The 23,974-nt window shown below is 43.7% G+C and overlaps 1 protein-coding gene across 1 annotated transcript in view; it reads right to left on the minus strand.

Annotated features, from left to right (window-relative positions):
* Positions 1-23,974, minus strand: part of APCDD1 (APC down-regulated 1) — a 30,983-nt gene continuing 7,009 nt past the window's right edge. The window contains exons 2-5 of the mRNA XM_054587436.1: positions 18,500-18,683; positions 15,032-15,563; positions 2,374-2,695; positions 1-1,003 (exon numbers count right to left, since the gene is read on the minus strand). Of these exons, the coding sequence (XP_054443411.1) occupies positions 552-1,003; positions 2,374-2,695; positions 15,032-15,563; positions 18,500-18,683 (1,490 nt within the window). The 3' untranslated portion in view covers positions 1-551. The remainder of the gene's footprint in view (positions 1,004-2,373; positions 2,696-15,031; positions 15,564-18,499; positions 18,684-23,974) is intronic.

Consider the following 23,974-nt stretch of genomic DNA (forward strand, 5'->3'; position numbering starts at 1 on the left):
GTGCTTAAGCTAAATTGTGTGTCTTTTTCTATGTACATATCTACACCCAAGTCTCTTCTTTATTAATAAAAGGTGTCTTGACTGCAGTCCCAAACCAACTCTGCACTGGATTCCAGGTTGTAAAACTCAGAGAGGAGGCAGTTTCAAAGGAGGACAGGAAGCAACCACAATAAAAAAAATGTAGCTTGATAGTCATTTCTTCTAAGTCCAACACAGAAACAATAATTAAGAGGAAGAAAAGAAGAGGACCTAGCTTTCACCCTGCTCCCTTTACCAAACACATTAGCCCCAAACACTCTGCGGTCTTAAAGTGCAATTACTATTGTGAAGGCACCCAGGCCAGGGATCCGACTGGATGGAGTTCAAAGCAGAAACTTCAAACAGTGCTGCTTATGACTCAGGCTGGGAAGGAGGGGGCGGGGTGGAGGAGAAAAGGCATGACAGTTCTCGGGCACTCAAGTGCATCGGAAGAAGTGTCCTCTCTTTTCATAAGGGAGAAACTTAAATTGTAAGGAAACCTGGTTTGGAAAAATATAACTTTTAAACAATTTCTATCTGAGGACATTCCAGTGCAGCAGAGTCAAAAGGCAGGCTAGCGCAGCGAAGAACCAGGGACAAGCGCTCCTCCTAGGCGCCCAGCTCCCATACTGTTGGGCCCTGTGGTCCTCAGGGAAGTCCTCGGGCCGGGGTACAGAGGAAGCACACTGGACTAAGGGCATCTGGTAGGACGTGGCTCTCTTCTCGGGCCTGTCTGGGCTGGACCCGTCACTGGGCCTCTGGCCATTGAACAACAGATAGCGGCCACGGGCATCCTGTTCCATTTTGAAGATCTCGTATTCCGTGTGAGGTAGTTTGATTCCCAGTGCCACACAGCCATTGGTGTGGGTCACATCTTGCTGGATGCCCACCTGCCAGGAGCCCTCGGCCCCACATTCATTCCCATTGAAGACGTTGAGGAGCGAGGCAGTAGCTGCATCCATGGGGGTGACCTTCATGTGATTCACTGCAAAGGAGAGAGGACAGTTCCATGACGCTACGGCAATGAGCATGCGATGCAGAAAGCCCACGAGCACCTGCTGGCAGCATTCCATCTCCACATGGTTATATGATCTAAGATCCACCCTGATAAAATCCATCTAACTCTGCCTGAGTAAAAAAACATTCTCAGGTGGAAAGATCAATGTGTTGCTATGAATGACAATCACACCAAATTTGTGTAATCAAAAACTTACTACGTTTAGCATATGAATGCTGAGCCCAGGGTGCAATTGATCACAACTGTCTTTGGTGACACGGACTCTTTGGGATTGACAAAATAGTCAATAAAACTGGAATTCTGGATTTTATGAAAAAACTTTTAAGGTTTTTAAACAGATATACTAGTTAGAAGTTTTGCAAATTAATACTGGCCCATAAATCAGGCAACTAAAATAAATTAGGCTACAAGCAAGAAACATGAGTAAATATATTAAATATAAATAAACTCCAGCATTTACAGATGGTATCTTTTGAAGGCCCTCTCAGGAGACTGCATTCTTGTACACAGAGAGCTTTGGGGTGAAATCAGACAAATATGGCCACTATCTCAGCTACAACTATCAAAGCTCCATTCTTAGAGCAAATCTTCCTTTCCTAAGAGAGTTAAAATGCCCTACTACTTATCTGCATTATCAGTAATATTTTATACTAAATAGACTTCACCATGAAATGCTATCCTGCAAGTGGTCATACACAGTGTCTAGACTATCCCTCTTTGCCATAACAGGGCTGACACCATCTTACAAAGATGTACAGCTTAAAAAATATCTAAAAGACCCCCCTTCCTGATAGTAGCCCAGTGAATCTCATTCCTTACCTTCCTCACTCATTATGCATCCTAAAGCTCCCACCTTCAAGCACATGACAAGTTCTCTCAGTAGTACAAACTCAGCATTGCAAATGACAGCTCTGAGTCCCTGATGTGTGACTAACACCTGCTCTTTATCGCTCACTAAAGTACAATGCATGTACTGTGATACTATCACAGAAGTAGCTCAGAGTACGCCATGAGCTACACATAAGAAAAAAAACATACAGACTTGAGATTTCATTTCTAGTCACATGCTCCAGGACCACATCTGACACCATGCACAGTGGTGTGGGCTTCCCGGCACCACGGCCTGCAGCTGGAGCAGCCCACCCTGGCTGAGAGAAGAACTCACAGGCTATTGTAAATGACGACCTTGGGGCAGAAAGCATTCCCTACTCTCTTCTCTAACACCTCTAGCAGAAAAAAGGCCCTTTCCCTTGGATTCTGCCTCAGCAAGTCACAAAACTGCTCACTCTCCCTCACCCATTGGGCTGCTACATTGGGATCTAAGGGAGGAGACCTACCTTTGAACACAAACTCAGTTCCTCCCATGACTCTGGAGGAGTGCACGCCCCGGCTGTAACGGCCTTTGGCATAGATGGTGAAGGTGGGGTGCTTGCAGACAGGGTCGGAGTAATGGTAGTAATGCCCTTCCCAGGTGTTATTGTTGTCATGGAAGATGAAGTGGCGTGTGAGGAAGAGGACTTCAGGTCGCACCTCACAGCGCTGGCTCACCCATTCGCCATGCAGGCCCACGGTCAGGTCAGCCTTGGGGGGCAGGAGGGGAGGGTGATGCTCATCTGACCGGTGGATGATTCGACAGGCTATGCAGGCATGGTCATGGTTCTGCAGTCACAAGACAAATACAAGGAGAGATCTGTCTTCATGAGAGTACAGGGTATGCAGCAAACGGGGATCACCACAGCAGGGGTGGTGAAGCCCCTCAGCACTATCACTTGTGACCTGGGTACTCAAGAAGCACCTGGAGCCACGCTATGCGGCAGATGGGGTGTTTTTGTGCATGCGTGTGCTTGTGAGTGTGCTCACAAGTGCACGTGTTTGGTCGACAATAGAAACTTAACCTAAATATTTCATAAAGAGATATGGACCCTCTTTAAAATCGTATTATATTTTTGGACATGTGCTAGACACTTTAAAAAAAAAAGGGTTGCCATCACCTCACACCCATTACGATGGCTACTACAAAAAAAAAAAAACAAAATAGAAAATGAGTGTTGAAAGGATGTGGAAAAATTGGAACTCTTGTGCAAACACTGGTAGTGGGAATATAAAATGTTGCAGCTGCTATGAAAAAGAATTACTCTATAATCCAGTAATTCCACTTCTGATTTATACCCAACAGACTTGAACCCAGGGTCTCAAAGAGATATTTTCTCATCCATGTTCATAGTTATTATTCACAATAGCTAAAACACAGAAAACAGCCCCATGTTCATTGACAGGTAAAGAAACAATGTGGTATATTCATACAATGAAATTCTATTCAATCTTAAAGAAGAAAATTTTTACACACGCTACAACATGGATGAACCTTGAGGATGTTATGCTAAGTGAAATAAGCCAGAAACAAAAGGACAAATACTGTGTGGTTCCACTTACATGAGAGGCCTAGGGTACTCAAGTTCATAGAGATAAGAAGTCGAATGGTGGCAGTCAGGGGAAGGGGGAGAAATGGGGAATTAGTGTTTAATGAGCACAGAGTTTCAGTTGGAGTTAGAAGAAAACGTTCTGCAGATGGATGATGGCTGCATAGTCATATGAATGTACTCAATACCACTGACTGTACACTTGAAAATAGTTAAGATGGTAAATTTTATGTTATCTGTATTTTACAATTAAGATTGTTTTCATTAAAAATTAGGAGACGCAAAACGTTTTTTAAAAGGACAGCATCCAATTGCTACTGATGAGAAAGGGAGCTGTCTCGTAAAGAAGGGAGTGGAGGAGGAGGCCCAGAGGAAGGTAAGAGCAGAGCCTCAGAAGTCGGCAGGCACACCTGTCATCCATTTGTGTGTGCAGGCCTGGGGGTATGGAAGGCTTATAGGCTCTTAATATGCTTCCTGCTTTACAGCTTTAAGCCATTTAATGAGTGCAAGATAGCTACAGCTCTTTCAGGAGCTCCCCTCTTGCTGAGTCTGCTTTACAGCACTAACACAGACCCCGGAACAGGGCTCTCTAGGTTTGTGGCTAGAAAACCAACTGGTAGGGTGGCCAGACACTGTCAACCATTTAAACGCTGGTGGCCTGCAGGGCTCAGAGTTTACATAAAAAGCTGAAGTCTAGAGGGCAAGAGAGCTGGGTTTTTGACCATACCTGCCATTGTCCAGCTGTTCACCTGGATTTGGGGATCTCCTCTCTCTCTGCTATAATCCCTCACACACAGGGGGCTGTAAAGTCAGCTGGCCTGACAGACACTGGCTATGCTAGAAGCCAACTCAAATCTGATCATTGCTATGGTGTATGCATGGGGAGGGGGGTGACAGTTGAGGCTCAGCACTCAGGACAGCCCCACAGACCCCAGCCCCTGTGCGCCCCTGCCCAGGGGAGCAGCTTGCTGGCAGGTGGGCACTGTGAGTATGCAGGCGGCAGGCACGTGATTGTTTTCTAAGTCAGAATTCCAAACCTCAAAGACCCTTTCATCTCCAGCACTGAATCAATAATGTGATGTTGCCGTGGCCACTGTTCAGTTAAACGCTTGGCCACCTCAGAGAGCGGGAGAGCAGTGGAGAAGAGGGCCTCCTCGCTGCCAGCCGTCTACCTTCTCTTCCAAGGAGAGTTCAACACTCACTTGCTTGTTGCTGCATTCACTACATGAGCCTAGAGTTGTACTTCATGGGACAGAAGGATCCCCTTTACTAACACTGTTTGCAGCTTGCAGATGATGAGATCAAATGGATAGCTGTAGAGTGAGATGCAGGCAGAGACTCGCTGTCCAGGGTCCCGATGCACTTGTGGGACTCATGGTTTCTACAAAGGGCTCTGGGGCCACACAAGAGAAGCTGCTCAGCAGCCTGTGATCAAAAGCGAGCTGCTGTCTAAAAGCGACAAACAGAGAGGGAACATCTACATACCTTTGTGCTTAACTGCCCCAAAAGACACAGCATCAGCCAGGTCCTGAGAGCCAGGCCCCAGGCCCCAGCTTTCAGCAGTGACTTGTTTGGCAGCAGGTGACCTGGGCAAGTTATTTATCTTTTCATGTTTCAATGTCATCATATACAAAATAGGGATTGTTGTACTTACTTGCATAACTGCTGCAAGAAATGAGTGATAGATTAAGGTGGTTCCCATTCGGTGCATCCAGTACCACTGTGAGGAGAGGTTTCTTGGAGTGGTGGAGCAGGGGTGGGATTGCATGCATGCACAGCACTTCACAGGACGACTAAATAAGTGGCATCTTCCACACTATATGTGCCACTATCTTTCAAATGTACAATAGGGTGAATAAGATACAAATTCAATCGAAAGACAGCAGTACCAAATTCAGTAATTTTACCATCAAGTATTTTCTTAGTAAACTACCAGGAGATGAAAGTCCCAAAGTGGTCCGTTTTTTTTGTTTTTGTTTTTATTCCTGGAAGGGAGTTCTGATACTCTAAATCTGAGAAGGGAAGTTAGTATGATTTATGTGTAACATCTTACTAGCTCCTGTACCCAGGAAACAGCCCCTTAACTGCCAGCAAACTTGTCATGACCAGCATGTTTATCAAACTGTACCTGCTGTGCCTACTCCCCATCCCAGTTTCACATGGTCTGAGTAAAACCAGCCCAGTACTCAGAGTCCAATATCTGAGATTCAAGCGCAGGAGAGAGGTGTTCTGGTGTTGATGCCTGTTAACAAGGACAATGAGCTCTGCAGGAGATGGCCTTGGAAAGAGCGCGGACACTCTAGGAGCACAGGCCAGGCAGCTTTCAAACCACCCACAAGAGGTCCACGCCACTCCACTTGGAGCTCCCCAGCCAGCAACTTGCTAACTGCTCTGCCATCTGCTCACTGAGCAGACCCTGACCGTCCCAAGTGGACTGCCTGTTTACTGAAACTCCAGCCCAGCCTCTACCTCCCTTTCCTCCCATTCCCCACGATTTGCTTTGCTCTCTGTAATTTGGGAATTTTAAAAACATCAACTGTCACCACTTCATTTTTGGCCATTCTAAGAAGGTGTGAAGTCTCAATCCCTGAAAGGATTTGTTTATTTCTTCCAATACCAATATCAATTCAGAAACTGACTAGGAGCTTCTTAGATCAGAAAAGGAACAGGCTCAGTGAGTGAAGGTGGGCACAGCTGTCAGGTCCAGGTTCTTCTACAAAGGTGCCACACTGAGCATGGTAACACCTGGTGTTCACATGGTGCTTTTAAGAACAATGGGCCAGGGCTCTTGAGCTCTGAGATGAGGACCTGGCTGAACTGTGGTCAATTCAGGTGAATGATGGGCTTGAACTGAAGCATTTCTGTTTCTTAGCAAAGAAAGCAGATCAGGTAGGTTTGGAGAAACTTTCCATCCATCAGTTGGGTCTGAGAATTTAGGGAGGGAGTGGGAGGCCTTTAGGTACTGGTCTTGCCAAATTCCTAAACTAGTTACTTTTTTTTTTATTGTAATAAACATAATATAAAACTTACCATCTTAACCATCTCAGGAGTATGGTTTGGTGGTATTGAGTGCATTCCCACTGTTGCGCAACCACCACAAGCATCTATCTCCAGAACTTTTTCATCTTTCCAAACTGAAACTTAGTACCCATTGACCCGAAACTCCCCTTTCCGCCTCCCAACCCAGCCCTTGAAAACCACCGTTCTCCTTTATGTCTCTATGACTTTGACTACTCTAGGTATTTCATAAAAGTGAGATCATACAATATATGTCCTTTTTGTGACTGGCTTATTTCAGTTAGCACAATGTCCTCAAGGTTCATCCATGTTGTAGCATGTGTCAGAACTGCCTTCCTTTTTAAGTCTGGATGGTGTCCCACTGCATGTAGACCACACATTTTGTTTATTCATTCTTCTGTTGATGGACACTTGCGTTGCTTTTACTTCTTAGCTATTGTAAATAATACTATGAGCATGGACATACAATCTATTTCAAACTCGGCTTTTAATTCTTTTGGGTATATACCTAGGAATGTATTGCTGGACCATATGGTAATTCTATGTTCAACTTTTTGAGGAACCACCGCAGTGGTTTCCACAAGCAGCTGCACCAGTTTACATTTCTATCAGCAATGTACCAGGGTTTTAATTTCCCTTCATTCTTGCCAACAATTGTTACTTTTTCCTCTAATAGCCACTCTAGTGGGTCTCGTGGGTATAAGGAGGTATCACTTGATTTACATTTCCCTAATAATTAGTGATACTGAACATCTTTTAATGAGCTCATTGGCTATTTGTGTATCTTCTTTAGAGAAATGTCTATTCAAGGCCCTTGCTCAGTTTTTAATAGGATTTTTTTTTTAGTTGACCAGTTACTTTTTAAAATAACTCTTTAGCTGGCATTAAGAAACCAAAGATGTCATAAATGAGGGTGAACTTTTGGCCCCTCTGTGGATACTGTCAACAAAGGGACTGCTCAGCTATATAGTTGGGTAAGGGGAGCACCTCTCTGTTTTGTAGACAGATTTTTGAAAAATTTTAATTTGTGCTCTAAATTCTTTGGATTGAAAAAGAAACAAAAATACCCACAGGAGCAGCAAAGGGAAGCAGACGTTAAAGCCTATATGTTGCATTGGCTCTACTGTTTCTTTTTTCCAAGATGCCGTTCTTAAAGAGTAGCCTGTCAAGATTAATAAAAGGGAAGAGTTTTTCAACATGAAGAGCAATTTGCACTATGAAATACCATCTGCTTTATGAAGTTACTCTCTTTTTTGGGGGACCCTGTTCTAACAAATGATTCTCATTTGAGAAGCTGTCCTCTCCTAGGCTTTCCAATTGGGCTTCTACATCACTCCCTTCCCCTGAATCTCAGAAAGGGCCTATTTTAAAGTTCAGGTTTCTGTACACAAAAACTCTGAAGATTAAAGTAGAACATGTTTCCTTGTTGCTATTCTTTACACCAACCATAAAAAGCTTTAATTCCAAAGGGGGAGGGGAGAGAAAAGAGGCTTATATAATTAAACTCTTGGGGAAAAAAAAATCAAGCTTATTCTAAAAATGAAAAAATCAACTTTAAATTTTCTAAGTGAGCAATGCTTTAGGCAAACAGTGAGGTTTTGCCCACTCTCCTTTCTGATTCCTGTCCAGAGTCCTGGTAACACATCAAATAACCGCAGCTTGCATGGACAGGGCATTTGAATCTGTGGAAGTTCAAACACATTGCCTCCTTAAGCTTTACAACCTCCCAAAGGGACCATAGGTACACTTGGCAGATGAGTCCACCAAGGCACGGAGAGAATAATGTGGCTGAGGTGACTTTATGAGCCAAAAGTAGAAACTGGAATGTAATTTGGCCTTGGGGCTTGCTGAGAGCTACTTCCTGGCCCCCGGCTGCCTCTGAGGCTGAGGTCCTGCAAAGAACATGTCTCCCCATGAAGGACTCCAGTCCCTGGAAAACGTTTTCTCTGGCCGCTGACTGATAGGGATTCTCCGGGCTTTTCCTGTTTCCTGCTAATATTTATTTCTGAAGAGTTGGTTCATCAACATTTGCTGACAGTATCCACTTGTTTCCAGAATGGAAGAAATTACTTGATATGACCTTGTTGTGAATAGATCAGCTAGAGAACCAGGCTGAATAAAACACTTCTTGGGCTAAAATAACGAGGAGAAATGGGAATAGATGATGAAAAGTTCCTTTCATAGAGTTTGTTCCATGCAATAAAAAACACATTAACGTTTCTCAGGAAGAAGCCTGCCATAGCCAATGACTGACGTTGACAACTTTTTACAAATGCTATTCACCATATCTTTGATTACATTTCTAATGTAGGTATTCCTACACACATATCCTTTCCGGATTTTCTCCATTTCATTCTAAGTTCTTTAAGGCCAAGACCAATGTGCTCTTTCTTTGTCTTATTTCCCATGACATCTAGGAGAGTGCAATGGGTATGCTAAAGGTTCTAAACTGGATGACTGATTTAAAATATCCCTGGATAGTTCAAAATATGAATAGAGCAAGGCAGCATTTATCACAAATGATGACCGCTGACTGGCCTGACGATAGGGGCCTCTTTGGGTGCTTTTCAGATCTAGGATCCTGAGAATTTATGATCTTAGACTCATTTTGACCACCTCAAGGGGTCATGATGATTCCACACTCTGAAAGAAGTCGGGTGACTAGCCGTGGTCATACATGTTGGGTCTCTTTAACTGTAGCTTGAGGGGCCACTGCTGGGAACAGGCAGTCTGACTGTCCAAGGAGCAACACTACATTGGCAGAAATGGGCTTTCTAGGAAGTTTAGAATCTAAGACATTTGCTCACCAAGACCTTTCTTGTTTTATGATATCAAGAAAAACAAACAACAGATAATTTGCCTTCCACCATGCCTACATATACATACTATGTATATGCTCAACAGCTAGATAAAAAGAGCCACAATAAGCTGGTTCTTTAATAGAAATAACTTTAAAATGGTTTCAGGAGAAATTTTTATTTATTTTTTACTTGTTTATTTCTTCTCCTATTAATTTAAATTGATTCAAATAGTTAAAGCAGACTCATCTTAATAATTAAATTTGCTGTAAGTGCAGTGGACTCCCCAGTTTGACCCATTTCTCTTCATCCTCTCCCCACAGTGTACAGCCAGTACAGTAGGGACTTAATATCAACTTTATGAATGGCTGACTTCTTGCTTCCTCAGGCTTTCACTCTGTCCTTCAGCCTTCTTGCCTTTTAAATCAGGGATCCCCAACTCCAGGTGCCAGTCAGGATGCAAGCAAAGCTCCCCTTAGTTCTGCCTCCTGTCCTCCCCACCCCTGCCTGCCAATCCTCCACAGATGTGCTTTACTAGTCCAATACCTCCCCTCCCTGCCCCAAGATGGTCCGAGGTGTCAAAAAAGGTTGGGGACTGCTGTTTTAAGGGATAAGATGCTTACCACTTGCATTACCCCTGACAGTAAGTATTTATTCCTTAAATAAAGCAACTTTGCATGTCTGTTGATCTGAAATACTGTGGAGTCAATAAATGTCAGAAACTCCTTCTGCAATAAAAGTATATGCCAGCATCTGTGTAGTGCAACAATCATGTGACACTTCATGTGCAAGCCTTTCGGGGTCAAAATCCCATCATTCAACCTCAATTTCAGATAACATGCAACAGTTAAAACACCCAGCCCCAGTGAACAGGATCACCATTTTCTGTAGGAATTAACCTTAACATAAGAGGGGCACCTGAAACTGTTTTAGGTCATGACTCCCTACACCTCCTGGTCCTTGACCACCTCTTCTATCCCCCATAACCTCAGCAAAGCCCACTCCTTTCCCTACACTGGCAGGAAGAGAAGGGACAGGAATTCTTCTATGAGCACCTGGCTCCTTCTGTGCTTGCTCCTGCGACACCTGCTCACCCTCCCACCGGGGAGCCACACCAAGGGCACTCCTAGGAAGAGACCCCTCTTTGCTGCAGGTCTGCCTCCCAGAGCTGGGCTGAAAAGTCCACCGCCCATGGCCTCCTGGTTCAAAGTTCCTCTGATGTCCTAGATATCAGAAAAATCTCAGTTAATCTGTATTTTTCACTCTGAAAAGACTTGGAAAGGCAAGATTCCTCAGAAACAAATGCCTGTTCATTCAGTCTAGACTCTACAGGTTTTTACAAAATTCATGAAAGTGCACAAGTAATTCCTTCTTCATTTACGGTGCCAAGCTACTTTTAAAAACATTTGGTGCTTTTCTCCCTCCAGTGCGCAGCGCCCCTGCTGTATGTGTGCTGGGGCAGAATGTTTAGGATACATTGCTGGGGGAAAGTTGTCCGGTTTTCTGACAAACCCTTTGATTTACAACTTTGTGGCTAAATCAGGGCAGCATTTTGGGGAAAGACCAATTCCATTTGCTAACAAGTCTGATACTGAGGCTTTGGCATTGCCAGCCACCACAGCAATCATTTGCTTTTAATTATACTTTGTTTCTACCAGGGGAAGAAATATACCTTGCTAACCCTTCAACTGCACAAGACTCTAAGTAAAGGGTAACAGCTGCCCCAATATTAAACTCAACTCAGGCAAAACATCTTTTCTCAGGGTTATTTTAGGTGGCCTTGATTTTTTTTTTTTTTTTTAATGAAGAATAGCCAATTTCATCCTGAGCGAGTCCTCCCAGCACACCTGATTTTCTTCAAACATAATTTATTTGCCAAAGGACTCTGAACCTCACAGCAAAGCTGTATAAAACTTAAGAAAAACAAGATGATTTAACGATTCTATTTTTACATGGTGTCCCACTTCCAGAGGGGTTGAGACTAGCGGTTTCAAACTCAATTTAGCATTTAAACTAATTTTCAGCCAGGTCTCTATGGACCAGCAATTAGGGAAGGCAAGCAGTTCAAAGGGGTGGGGGCATGCGGTCTTCCCGGATGCACTCCCAGCCCCCCTCCTTCCTGCAGGCGGGGAGCACCTGGGGCTTTGCTTTTGGTGTCTGGAAAGGCACCAAGGGCCAAGTCCATTTATTCCTTCTCATAGCTGTCCTGCGGAAGGATCTAAAAACTTCCTGAAGACTCTGCTGCACACTGCAGGCCAAGACGTACAATGCCAGGGACAACAAGAGAAGAACGAGCCCTTTCAGCTCCCACAGCTGTGCAGACCTTGGGGCCTGGTCTTCGAAGGAGCCCTCTTCCCCCCCCCCCCCCCACTCGCACCCTGGGCAGCAGAGAGCGCACACTGGGCCCTGGGCGCCCGCCTGCATCCTCCTCCTCCCAGCCCTGCCGCCACCCTCATCTGTGGCCACAGCACTCTGAGCCCTGGAGTCCTTACTTTTAAACAGGTATTTTAATTTTGGTGGTGACTGTATTTAGGTAATTTAAGATCATGGCACAAATGTCAAAAGGTACAAAAAAGTTTATGACAAGTTCTGTCTGTCTCCCAGTTACTCAAGTCTCCATCCTCAGAAGCAATTTTACACTTCCTATCAACCTTTGTAAGCTTTTCTTCTTCTATGATTCGTTTACACAATGGTATCATACTTTTCATACTATTCTGTACTGTCCTTTTTTTGCTTAACAGTATATCTTGGATAATATCTAAGACCCAAGGCTCCTTCCACCCCTTAATATTTCTTGAATGAGGGAATGAGACCTAGGGTTTAGAGTACTTCTTAAGAACCTGGGTAAATGCTCCCACAACTGCCTTATCAGAGGAGGGAGAAGAAAACAGGAGGAAAGGTTTTCTAGCCTGGCACCGGAAAATACTTTGATGCCCCTAGTCAGCTGTCGCTCTCATTCCTCTAGGAGCCACATGCTCTGAACAGTTACTCACTCCAGGCCAGCGGAGAAGAGAGCTTCGGTAGGGGCCCTTTCCAGATGCAGACAGCATTCTGCACATTAACCCACTCAAATCTTCTATTTTTACCATTTTATAAAAAAGAAAAATTAAGACTCCCAAAGTCAGGTCAGGTAATACTTCTATGCCCCACAGCTGACAACAAGAGAATTGGGTTCCAGGGTTGGCTACTATCTCCAAGTCCATATTCTCGCCAAGTTATCCAGACGATGTTTAAAAAAGTCAAAACACTCTTCAACCATTTTTTGTTTATAAAAATTCTAAGAAGGTCAGCCTTACAACTCTCATCCTTAATTCTCTATGCTAATGTTAGTAACTCACTTTCAAGACCTTTTTTTTCCCCCAGAGCCACAACTGTATGACTTTGCTCTCCCAAAAACTAGGCTCTATTTAGTGGGGGATGCTGACCAGGAGTACTCACTCCTTCAGACCCAGAGGAGGGAGTGAGAGAGCATCATCTGCAGCTGCAAGTCTTAGGAATACTGATATTAACTTTTAGCCTCTCTGATGAGCCGTGCCACCAGAAGTGCAACAGAGAATTTAAGGGAGAAGAGAGAGGTGTGAGAAAACAAAATGGTCATATAAATACCTTTTCTTAAAGCCCTAAAAAGCACTTGAGATCCAAGAGCCTACATAGGCATCTGCAGATGAGGAAACGGAATCTGGACCGGAGTGCTTGCAAATGACCAGCCCAAGGTCAAGTACAGAGCTGGAAAAAAGGGGTTCCGACTCCAGCCCAGGCAGCCCTGGGGCTGCACCGTGACTCCTCCTAGAGCAACGCAGCCTCCTTTCTCTTTCCCCTTTCCTCAGCCCTTTGCCTCACTGCCCCTGAGCTTTGGCTATTTTGCTGCTCATTAGTGTCTCCCTGGAAGGGTGAATAGGGATAAAAAGGACTGTGCTGGCTTAATTGATCTTCACAGAGGTTTGGGGTGAGACAGGCGCTGGTGTTTCTGGCTCGCTTGAGTTTTCTGAATTATCTGTGGACCATTTTTGTTCATGACATTCTTAGCTCCCGTCACCAGGGATCATGTAAACGTTGGCTGGTTGTACTCAGAGGAAGGCAAATGTACATATGAAAATCTCCTTTCCTCCGCTATCACTATCACACACCAAAGATTTCAACAAAAGTGTTACTTAGCTGCAACATTCAACACAGACTCTGGATAATGCTGCCAATTAGAAAGGTCCTGTGATGGAACTGGAAGTTCATTACTCCTGTTTTCCCCAAAACCAGGCACTCACCCAGATGCCACCCTGTGGAAGGTTCTCCCTCTTCCACACCAATGCTTTTGTATCAATGTGTCATAGCTTAGCCATACCACCCACCACCTCCCACTCCCCATTCCAAGAGGACGTCTGGAAGCGGGCATGAACAAGGCTCTCTTGCTTACGGCCCTAACTCACCTTTTCCTTCTCGGTGCCTCTGGCACTTCTGAGGCACAACATAGTGGACCCTGCTTCTGTTCTCCACTGGAATACCCCCAGTGGCATCTGAACTACCTGAATGTGGAGAGCCCAGGGAGCTCTGAGTCTGAAGACCTCAGCCCTCAGTTGGCCTCACCTCACACAGGAGACTGCCCCTGACCAGCTGCATCTAGAGGAAGCAGCCTCCTCCAAGTGGGTTTCCTCAGCAGATTTCCCACCATTATAACAACAGTAACTGTCACTGCATCAGCTCACAACAACACTGCTAAAACGGTAACACTGAGTGGTCTTTGGCAGGGGAAGTATTCTGTGATCTCTCCATTAGTCATGAATGAGCTCAAAGGAGAAGGAAGAAAAAAACTTTTTAAAAAAAATGAATAAACTACCAAACAAAAATCAAACAGGGTCCTGCAATAAGGGCTGCTGTTCTAGAGAAAACTGTCTGCCACCCTTGCCCACCGTGATCAGAGCCCAGCATGCCCTCCCTGCCTTGAGGTTCCCTAACTTCTGGAGTGAAAATGATCGCATTACCTGCTGACATGAATTCTGAGACCGTGGGAAAGAAATGCTTTGTGAATTCTAAATATAATTACTGGACTATCATTCAAGAAAATAACACTGTAAGATTTTAATTGTTTCCTGCTCCTCTCCATCCTCCCCTCTGATCACAGTGACTTTACATTTAACTCAGAGCTCAAGTTCCACTGAAACTAACTGGGTGACTGTGATCACCCAGGAGCCCCTTGAACCTTAGCTGCCTCTCCTGCCTATGAGGGTAGTGTATCTGCTTCAGAGGGTTGTTTCTGAAGTCTGAAAGCAGTAATGTGGGTGGGAGACCTTCACAGGGTCTACAGCCGCATGCAAGCAGCACTGTCGTGGTTCCCCTGGAGCCACCTGTCTTTCCCACGTGTGGTTAGAACATCTCTGTATTTCATTCATGCTTTCCTCTTAGAATCACGAACAAGGTTCCTAGAGTGTTAGAATTGAAAGAAGCCTCAGGAATTTTCTAGGACAACCATCCAAGACCCTACCATACCACCAACTCCAACCCCCAACCACCCACCCACATCAAATAGGAAAATCAAGGCACCAAATCACAGAGCAAGCTGGTAGCTGACCTAGGTCTCCTGAATGTGGCTATATGTCCCTCCCCCAGAAGTCCTCTGAGAATCCCCTCACCTCCCAGCAGTCCCTCCCTCATGTCTCAGCTCTTCTCTGTCATGGGGTTCCTTTGACCCTATTGACGCAACACGACTTAGGTCCCTCATTTTACTTCAGAAAGTGGAGGCTGCAAGGCCCTGAGGGCAGTCAGGGTACCTTCGCATTCTGCAGGGGGGGCTGGTAACTGGACGGCCGGTAGAATGTCCTCTGGGAGGCATCAGTGTGGATGTCGCCAAGGAAGAGCTCCTCGACCAGGCGGTCCAGGTGGTGCTGCAGGTACTGCTTCTCCACCCGGAGGAGCTGCAGCTCGTGCATGGCGAAATTCACAGCTCTGGTGCACTCACAGCCATCCTCCTCCTGCAATAGGTCATAGGGCACGTCCTGCACCCAGGCACCTCCAGCAGGGACGAAGCCAGGGCATGTGTGGTTCACCAGCTGGCTGAGTCTCTCAGCAACTGCCTCCGTGTGGCAGATGACCTGCACACTGTGCAGCTGGTAGTCGGCTTCCGTGCCCCCACGGATGATCCAGGAGGCCTGGCGCAGGCGGATCTTGCCCCTGATGATGAGGGTGTAGGTGGGGCTTGTACAGCGGTTGCCACTATAATAGAACTGGTAGGCCTTGAAGGTGTTATTGTGGTAGAATCTGTAAGACCTTGTGATGAACTCTGGGCCTGACCTCACTTCACAGCTGAAGAAAAGGGAAAGAAAGACTTTTTTAAGCCCAGAGGCATGCGGAAGAGATTCATCACAGTGTTAAGAAATTACAGTAATAATAATAATACGCTTACATTATTCTAAGTCCTGTATAGCTACTAGTTCACTGAATCCTCACAATAGCCTATGAGTTAGGTAGGTATTATTATTGTCCATTATTTTACAGATAGAGAAACAGAGGCACAAGAGATTAAGAAACATGGCCAAGGTCATATAACCAGCCAGCATCAGAGCCAGATAGTGAATCAAAGCAGTCCAGCCCCAGTGCCTAAGAGCCTAATCACTCTATACCAGAAAGCCATTCATTCACTTTATAAACAAACAAGGAGAGCAAAACCTGCCATCCACAATTCCACCCATGAGCCTAACTTAGAAATTTCTTCCTTTTTGGTAGAAAAAGGAAAAAAGAGTATTTCTGGCCTATAAAAGAAGTTCCCTTAAGCAAGTTCAGAAATTTCCTTACAAATTCTGTTTTATGGACCTTTTCTAAAGCAGGCAGGTGCTAGGTGTCCATCATCTTGAAATGGAATCTAGTCTTGGGAAGGCATCACCTAAGGTCAGAAATTCACCTTCCCATCTAGTCAAAATCAATTTTCCCTCTAGAAAAATAAAAAGAAAATTGGTAAAATTAAACTAATATAACAACAGCAATAAGGGTTCCTTTTGTTTTGCACTATTGACAACAAAATGCTTTTGGCTGTAGCATTAGATAAATTCTAGATTCCTAGGCCAGAAATACTTGGACTGGGTCAACAAAGCACAAATGGCTCCATAGGTTTTAACTGAGGCATGTTCCATTCACTTCTCTAATTGTAATCAATTCATAGACATGCAGCACAACCCAGACAAGGCTAATAATGGAGGTTTCCTTCAATGTGTTAGGCAAAGAATTTGTCTATACCTTTTGCTAGATCCTAGCCTCAGTCACATGACTTTCATCTCATTAATTTTGGCCTTATAACTCTGCTCATATCTATAATATATGTATCATACATTATATATTTATATTATATAAAATAATTCTGGTTTGAGCTAACTCAGCATTGCTAAATCCAACAGTGGTTCTTGAAATCCCAAAGGGCAGTGGTTCTCAAAACTGCTCACATTTCCACTTTTTAGTAAAACTAGTAAAGATAAACACTATTTTGAAGTGGGTACCTTTTGCTAGGTCAAGATTGTCAACTGATGTCAAATAACACCATATGGACGTAAAGCACTCAGCAGTGCTCTTAAGTACCCACCATCTGCAAAAAGGAATAAGAGAAGACCCAAGATTTCTCCCCCATGGAAAGAGAAGTTTAATGTGAGCAGTGATTAATGTCCCTTGAGGTTTAGCTAAGAAGATCGCATTTATTTACTTATTTATTGTAATTTATTTTTAATATTTTATCTAAGCACCGATGATCTGCTGATTTGGACTCCAGAGCTCAGCATATGTCAAGTCCATTCACTTCTCCATCAGCCCAGCCACCATCCCTACCTAAGGCTCCTTCATCTCTAGCGGGAACTGTTTCAAGTCTTTTAATTGATCATCCCCACATCACTTTTTCTACCATCCACTTGCCGCACAGCTGCCAGAGTGTCAGAGCTGAATCATGTCTTAAGCATGGCTCTTGTTGAAAACTCTACAATGACTTCTCAGTTCTCTTAGATTAAAAGCTAAACTCAGACAGGAGACCTGGCTTGCAAGGTGCCCTGGGAGCTGACTCTGCTCTCCTAAGCAGCCCTGTTTGGAGCCCTTCTCCATGGTGTACTACACCCCAGCCTCAAGGGCTCGGAGATATTGGTTTCTCCACTCCAGGCTTTACTATTTCTTCCAGATGGATGGAAAGCTCTTCCTTCGGTCTTTGCACAGCCAACCACATTTCAGCTCAAGTGTCCTCTTCTTTGCTAGCCTTTCCTGACCGCACCCCTCCCAAAAGAGGGCCCCTGGTATTCTCTTTTAGCACCTGTTTTTTCCATTATAGTACTTCTTTGTGTGCTTATTTGTAAAGTTCCTGAAGACAGGGACTATGTTGGTTTTGTTCACTGTTATAAACACAAAATCTAGAATAATGCTTAGCACACCGTTAATATTTGTATACTCCATAAATATTTGTTAGCGTAATAAATTAAACGTACATCACATTAAGATTGTTTGCGTAAGTACTTATGAAGTATTTATTTTGAGAAATCCCACTTTTATGGAAAAGAAACCCCTGGGTCTTCATCATTTTATAAAAAATTCCTTTTTCTTCTGCTCTATATTTATTTAATCCCTCCTCAAAGTACCCAGAAGCTGCAAGAGAGAAGTGATTAGATCCCAGAGTTAGCCTTGTTAATTCTCAACAACTTAATGGATAGGAGAAAACTGCAGGGTTGCCTCTAGGCTATTTTTAAAAGCTCTAATGGAAGATAAGCCAGAGCTCAAATTGGGATAAATCTCAGCTCCTCAGCCTGGAAAAGAATCCAAGAACTACAGTCTGGCTAGTAAGGTAGCTTGAGAACCTTTTAACTTACTCTTAGAACCCTGAAGCCATATATTAAATTACCAGAATATGGCTGAAATATTTAGATGATCAGAAACTTGCAAATCATGTTTCAGGGTTGGGGAAACACAGACTCCTAATTTCACTTGCTAATGGTTTCTTTTTATACAGCAGTGGTCCCACAGAGTTCGGTAAACAAGGACCTATTCACTCACACCCTGTGGTTAACAGTGGTACAATATCATCTCTGCTTTAGCTAAGATTTCTACAGTACTTAGCTCTGTTTCTTTACCAACCAGAATTTCAAAGCGCTGTTTGGCTCTTAGAATTTAGACAACACTTAAGCCATTGTATATTATAAAAGGTCTACATGCACCTCAGAAATCCTAAGAAGGACCTTCCACAGAAGGGTGCTCCCTGGTCCATCCTACACCCCTCTTACCCAGTGGACACCCAGTGGCCCTCGATCGCTGGTGGCATCTGGACAGTGATCCTTGCACCATTGTGGAGATGTTTGAGCATGTGATGGCACTGTGATTCCTTGAATGCCCTCCAGGCACTTTTCTCTACGGACCTAGGATGTGATCTGCTATCCGGATGAAGGAGAGCTGAACCCTCTCCCAGCCCTGAAAAAGAACAGTGGAGGTCAGCAGAAAGGTGGGTAATAGCACTGCAAGTGGGAAATGCACATCCACCCCCACCCCACAGGCTTTATCACTGCTCCACTTTCCTAAATACAGTCCAAAGTGGGAAGTATCCTGGGAGATTATTTCCCAGGTGAGAGAATGGAGGTCCATTGTGATAACAAACATGGATCTGGCGTGAGGTTGCTTGGCTAGTTCCTGGTAAAGACTGAACTCCAATTCACACATCTATGAAACAGCAAATGGTCATGCATCTAAATGAGTGGTTGTGCAGTGCAAATAAATGTCACAAGGGATGTAGAGGAGAGAATGAAAATGTTCTTGGGCATGTTATAGAGCCACCAAAGAGGAGATAGGACTGAAGGGAAAAGTAGGAGAGGGGTTATGAGGAAGGGTGAAATGTGCAGTGACACATTTAGGTGAAGAAGGGAAAGAGCAAGAACAGCCTCAGTAAAAAGGGAATTTTGATGGGATGGAGAAAAGCCCACAGAACAGCTCCAAAGACCCCCCACATTATGATCTGCTCCCTCGTCTCACTCCCAACTGCTCACACCAGGTCGTGCATCTTCTGGTTTTCCATCTCCAAATGGATGCTCTCTCAATGGGTGCAGGCCATTTATCTGCCCTACAATGAGGGCAGGGAATGACATTTCCCCCCAGTTATCTTCCAAGTCTGGCCCATTCTCATCCCTACAAAGTTGATGACTAAACATATTATATAGAGTCTGAAATTAAGAGTGATTACAAGATGGTTGCACATATTTTATTTTCCATGGGTAAAGGAATTCTAGGTTTAGGTTCATCTTCAGTATCAGTAGTTTATCCTACAAACAGTAGTGAACTCTCACCAGCCTAGTGTCCAGAATAAAGCAATGAGAACAAATGAAGTTACAAACTGAAAGGCCACTGTTTCCTTTGAGATTCACTATTGAAGCAATTAACACATCAACAGGTCTTTATTTTGGACCTACCATGTTTTCATCACCCTGATAGTAAAGAATACACTAGGTAGACATATGTACTAGTTAGACATATGTTAGACACATGTATTTATTAAAATAAAATTAAAATACATGTAAAACAGATAAAATGTACCCATTAAAATGCTACCTATGAGAAAGCAATTATATGTTTTTAAATCAATGCCTGAATAATTTCATAAAGAAACCATGGTTTATCACAGATCTTTTGAAAATGAAAAGTTAGATCTAGAATACAGCGACTTACATCAACACGATGAAAATGTACTGTGGAAACTCAGTAGATTTTCGGCAACAGGTTGATAACATGCAGATATTTGCCAAAATTCAGAGGGTTGACTAGGGTGTTGACTTTTAAGGTCTTTTGAAAGTCTTATCAAAAGCACTGAGAAGAAAAGTCTCAGGATCCTCTTGTAAGTAAAATGCTACCCTGGAGGAACAACAGCCTCGGACTGTTCTTGCAGATCTTAAATGAAGTGAAGGGCAATGAAGCAAAGACACTATGGGTATGACTCAACCAAATGATAATTGTAAAAAGAGACTAAAACAGCATGATGGTGTCATGTTCAAATTAAATGCAACCTCACCATCAACCAACCATGTTTAGCCAAACCAGGTGATTCAGACCTGAGCTAGAATGAAATGCTACAACTAGGAAATCTATGCCTAGTGGTATCGCTATTAATGCTTATGACTGTGAAGGGAGGACCTTCTACCCCACAGCCTCATACTTCCACCCAAAGGAAGACACTCCCACTAGAGTGATTTCCTGGGTGGTCTCTCCCTATTCCTCATTCACCCCTCCCCAAGTGAAGTAGTGTATGTGATAGAGAGGGAAACAGTTGTGTTTGACTCACTTTTTTCTTTCCCTTTTCAAAAACCAACCTGTTTTCCAAATACACGCATTCTGATTAGCTCCCTGCCATGTACTAAGGACCCTTCCCCTTCAGCTGTTGGGCTGTGGTCCTGTGCCAGGTGGAAATCCAGGGACGAACTATTAGCAATCCTGCCACGGACATTTGTCTATACTGTGCCTTCTGACCAAATATTTATCATGATTTCTAATGTTTTAATCCCTATTTGCCTGACACCTGTGTTGATCTCTCAGTTAGCTTTAAACTAGTTTAGAGAGAAGGGTTCTAGTCACTGTATCTCCGCCAATCCCAACAGTTATAATTATCTTGATGATAGGAAGCATTTCCTCAATTCCCTGTTAGGCAATCAAGGAATAAAACATAGTACAACTTGCTATCTGGTGATTAATTATGAGGTAGCTAACTTAAAATAGATTTTAATTCAAGTCATGAGGCATTGAGAGTTGGGGAAGATTCTACTTTAAATATGAAATGAAGCATATCAACCAAGCTATGTTCTAAAAGTTGATTTGTAAACCCTTTTACACCCTGCAAGTGTTTTCCTGTAGAGATAAAAAGCCTGGGGGATAGTGGATATGGGTGCAATCTCCAGATCGAGGCTGCTTGAGTTTGAAACTGGATCTGTCACTTAAAGGATTTCACCCAATCCAAGACTTCAATGATTGTTAAAATATATCGTTATTTTATTACTATTGGTAAAAACACTTGCATTTAAACGATGACACAATGCCTTAACAATAACCTTGAGATACCCATGCATCATGCACAGCAGCCTCTGGTTGCTTTGACACTTCTTTTACCTATGCAAAAAGAGGTGGCAATATCTTGCCATTGGTTGCATTACTTCACATGTGACAGGTAATCCCTCTGCTCTGCACATATCTCAATAACAAAACACAACCGCATCCTCATCTTTTCGTGTATATCTTTTTTTCTAAGTAATTGATAGTTGCCATGTGAGAAAATATGGAATTGAAGTTCTTCCTCCAGTGATCAATATTTGCTTCACTAATGTCAAACAACACTCCCCTAATCTATCAAGAGGCTTGTCTGATTTTCACAGTGGCTTCTCTTTTGTGCTGAGAGTGTAATTTATAAGAGTTACGGAGGAAAAAAAAACAAGCAGGCTTGGCTCAAATGTTTACTCTTCTCAAAACCAGCCCATTTGCAACTAACCTCAAGATACAGAGTACCAAGAAGGCACATAAAGGAAGTGAGTGACAGGATGACATCTGTGCATGATGTGAGGAGCAGCTGTGTGCAGGTTCACACAGGCAAAGACAGTGCCATCCACTCAAAACTGCTGTCTCCAGGCTAACAGCGGGTGGAACCCCCACTGACCTTAAGATATACGTCCTTTGCACAGGTCATGAAATATGAACAAAAGGTATATATTACCACTGACAAAACATGCTATTAGCACTGTGATCTTAAATTATTTAACCTCTCCAAGCTTCAGTCTACTCATCTGTAAAGAGCAGGTAACATTACCCATCCCTTAGGGTTGGTGTTACGATTAACTGAGACTATTTTCTTTAACACAGGGCCTGGCACATAGTTTTCATTAAATGTTAGATCTTGTTATTTTAAGCAATAATTAGGCTCTTAGACCATCCTCAAAAAAGTCCTTTCTAGCTAATAGGGCAGTAAAAATTATGGTCTAAGTCATCCAGAGCCAGGCTCACTCTGAGTTCCGGGAAAGACAGAATGCTCAGAGTAAAGACAGGGCTCTCAGGTAAAGTTAACTGGTACCTCAGATGTAGAGGAGAATGGGACCAAAAGTGCCAGTCTCTGGCTGTTGACAAGTTTCACTCAATTGAACAAATACCTATTCACTATTACTCCATATATTTTAGAGGCTGGAAGCATAAAGGAGAATAAAGATAAGTTTTTCTGACCTTGAGACTCTTAAGGTCTCACTAGCCTAGATGTCAGAGAACAAGGGTAGAAATGATGAAGGAGGCTCTGAGAAGAAAGCTGGGAGTTCAAAGGCAGAGGAAGAGGGGGTGAGGTCAGGATGTGCATGGTCATTCCTAAGGCTAGAGTCACACAGGACAGGAGTCTACAGTTACACTCTTTAACCAGAGGTGGAAGAAATAAAATCCAAGAGTGGCCAATATGCAATCATTAGAAAGCAGGCCGAAGAATAATTAAAATTCCTCAGGGTTGCTAGAGTCAAATTGCCATTTCATTATTGCGCTTATTGGACACTGAGCAAAGTTCATGAACCTGGCAAGGCTGTGAGTCCACGAGAATGTCAGAGTGAGCAGTCAGATGGAGAAGAACTCTACAGTTAGCACAGGACTCAGGACCCAGTGATTTTGGGTTCCCACTCCGAGGTGATAATGTATCTTCAGGGTGGAACAAAGTGGGGTTGGTATTTTTTCCTTTTTCTCTTCTCCCTTCAAAGTGCCCACCACCTTGATTACCCTTAGGGAACAAAGTTAAATGTGTCAGGTAAAAGCAGGTGCTGCAGGTAAAAGAAACTGTCTCTTAAGTCTGCAGTCAACCGACAGTGGTCTCCAATATTTACTTGGCTCATCTGGTGTGACAAATGTGGACAACCTTCTTGTGCATGCTACTTGTATTAAAATGGCTGGGAATTAAAAGGTCATTGGAACCACCAAGTTCTGCTGCAGGAGAGGCCAAATGTAACAGCTCTATCTTTATAACCCAAGACTTCTTTCTCAGGATCAGCCATGGTGTGTCCTCCAAAGAGATCAGACTTGGACTTCTGATCAACCCAGAGACCCCTGAGTTCACTGCATCACCTGGAGTATATCAAATATGATGTGGGACTAAAACTAGTAACTCGCTCATTCATTCAGTCAGAAAGGCCAGGCACTGTTCTAGGCATGGGAGCTAAAAACATTATGCTTCAAGGGAGTCTCAGTTGTGCAAGAAACCAGGCCTCAGATGGGCTTGTAGAGGGACACATAGGTACAGAAGCAGCGGGCTCTGATTTCTCCTCGTTGAGGTTAATGGAGGGGCAGCTGGCCCTGGAAGACTGAACAGAAGTGACCTAGGCAAAGTATATAGTACAAACACAAGGAGGCAGGCAGGAGAGATCTGTGTAGGAGGAACTGGAGATGACTGGGTGGTGGGGGGCGGGTAGATTACAGGATGGCCAGGAGAGAGGAGCAGCAAAAGAGAGGCAGGGCCTTGGTGAAGAGTGCCTTGTATCATACTGAGTGCGAATTTAACTGGAAAGGTGAAGAGGAACTGCCAAAAGATTTTAAACAATATAATGTCATGATAAGAATTATATTTGGAAAGCTCACTTTTCCCTTCTTTCGAGGGATGGGAAGCAGAAAGAAAGGAGGAAATTGAATTATAAAGTTTCAACAATGGCTGAGCATATCATTTTACCTGAGTAAGTAAGAAAACAAAAGAAGGGAACTGCTTTCAACAAACAGAA

Source organism: Pteronotus mesoamericanus, unplaced genomic scaffold (genome assembly GCF_021234165.1).
Source record: "Pteronotus mesoamericanus isolate MK-2021 breed Mesoamerican mustached bat unplaced genomic scaffold, CSHL_Meso_final scaffold_118, whole genome shotgun sequence".
In the NCBI taxonomy this organism is placed as follows: domain Eukaryota; kingdom Metazoa; phylum Chordata; class Mammalia; order Chiroptera; family Mormoopidae; genus Pteronotus; species Pteronotus mesoamericanus.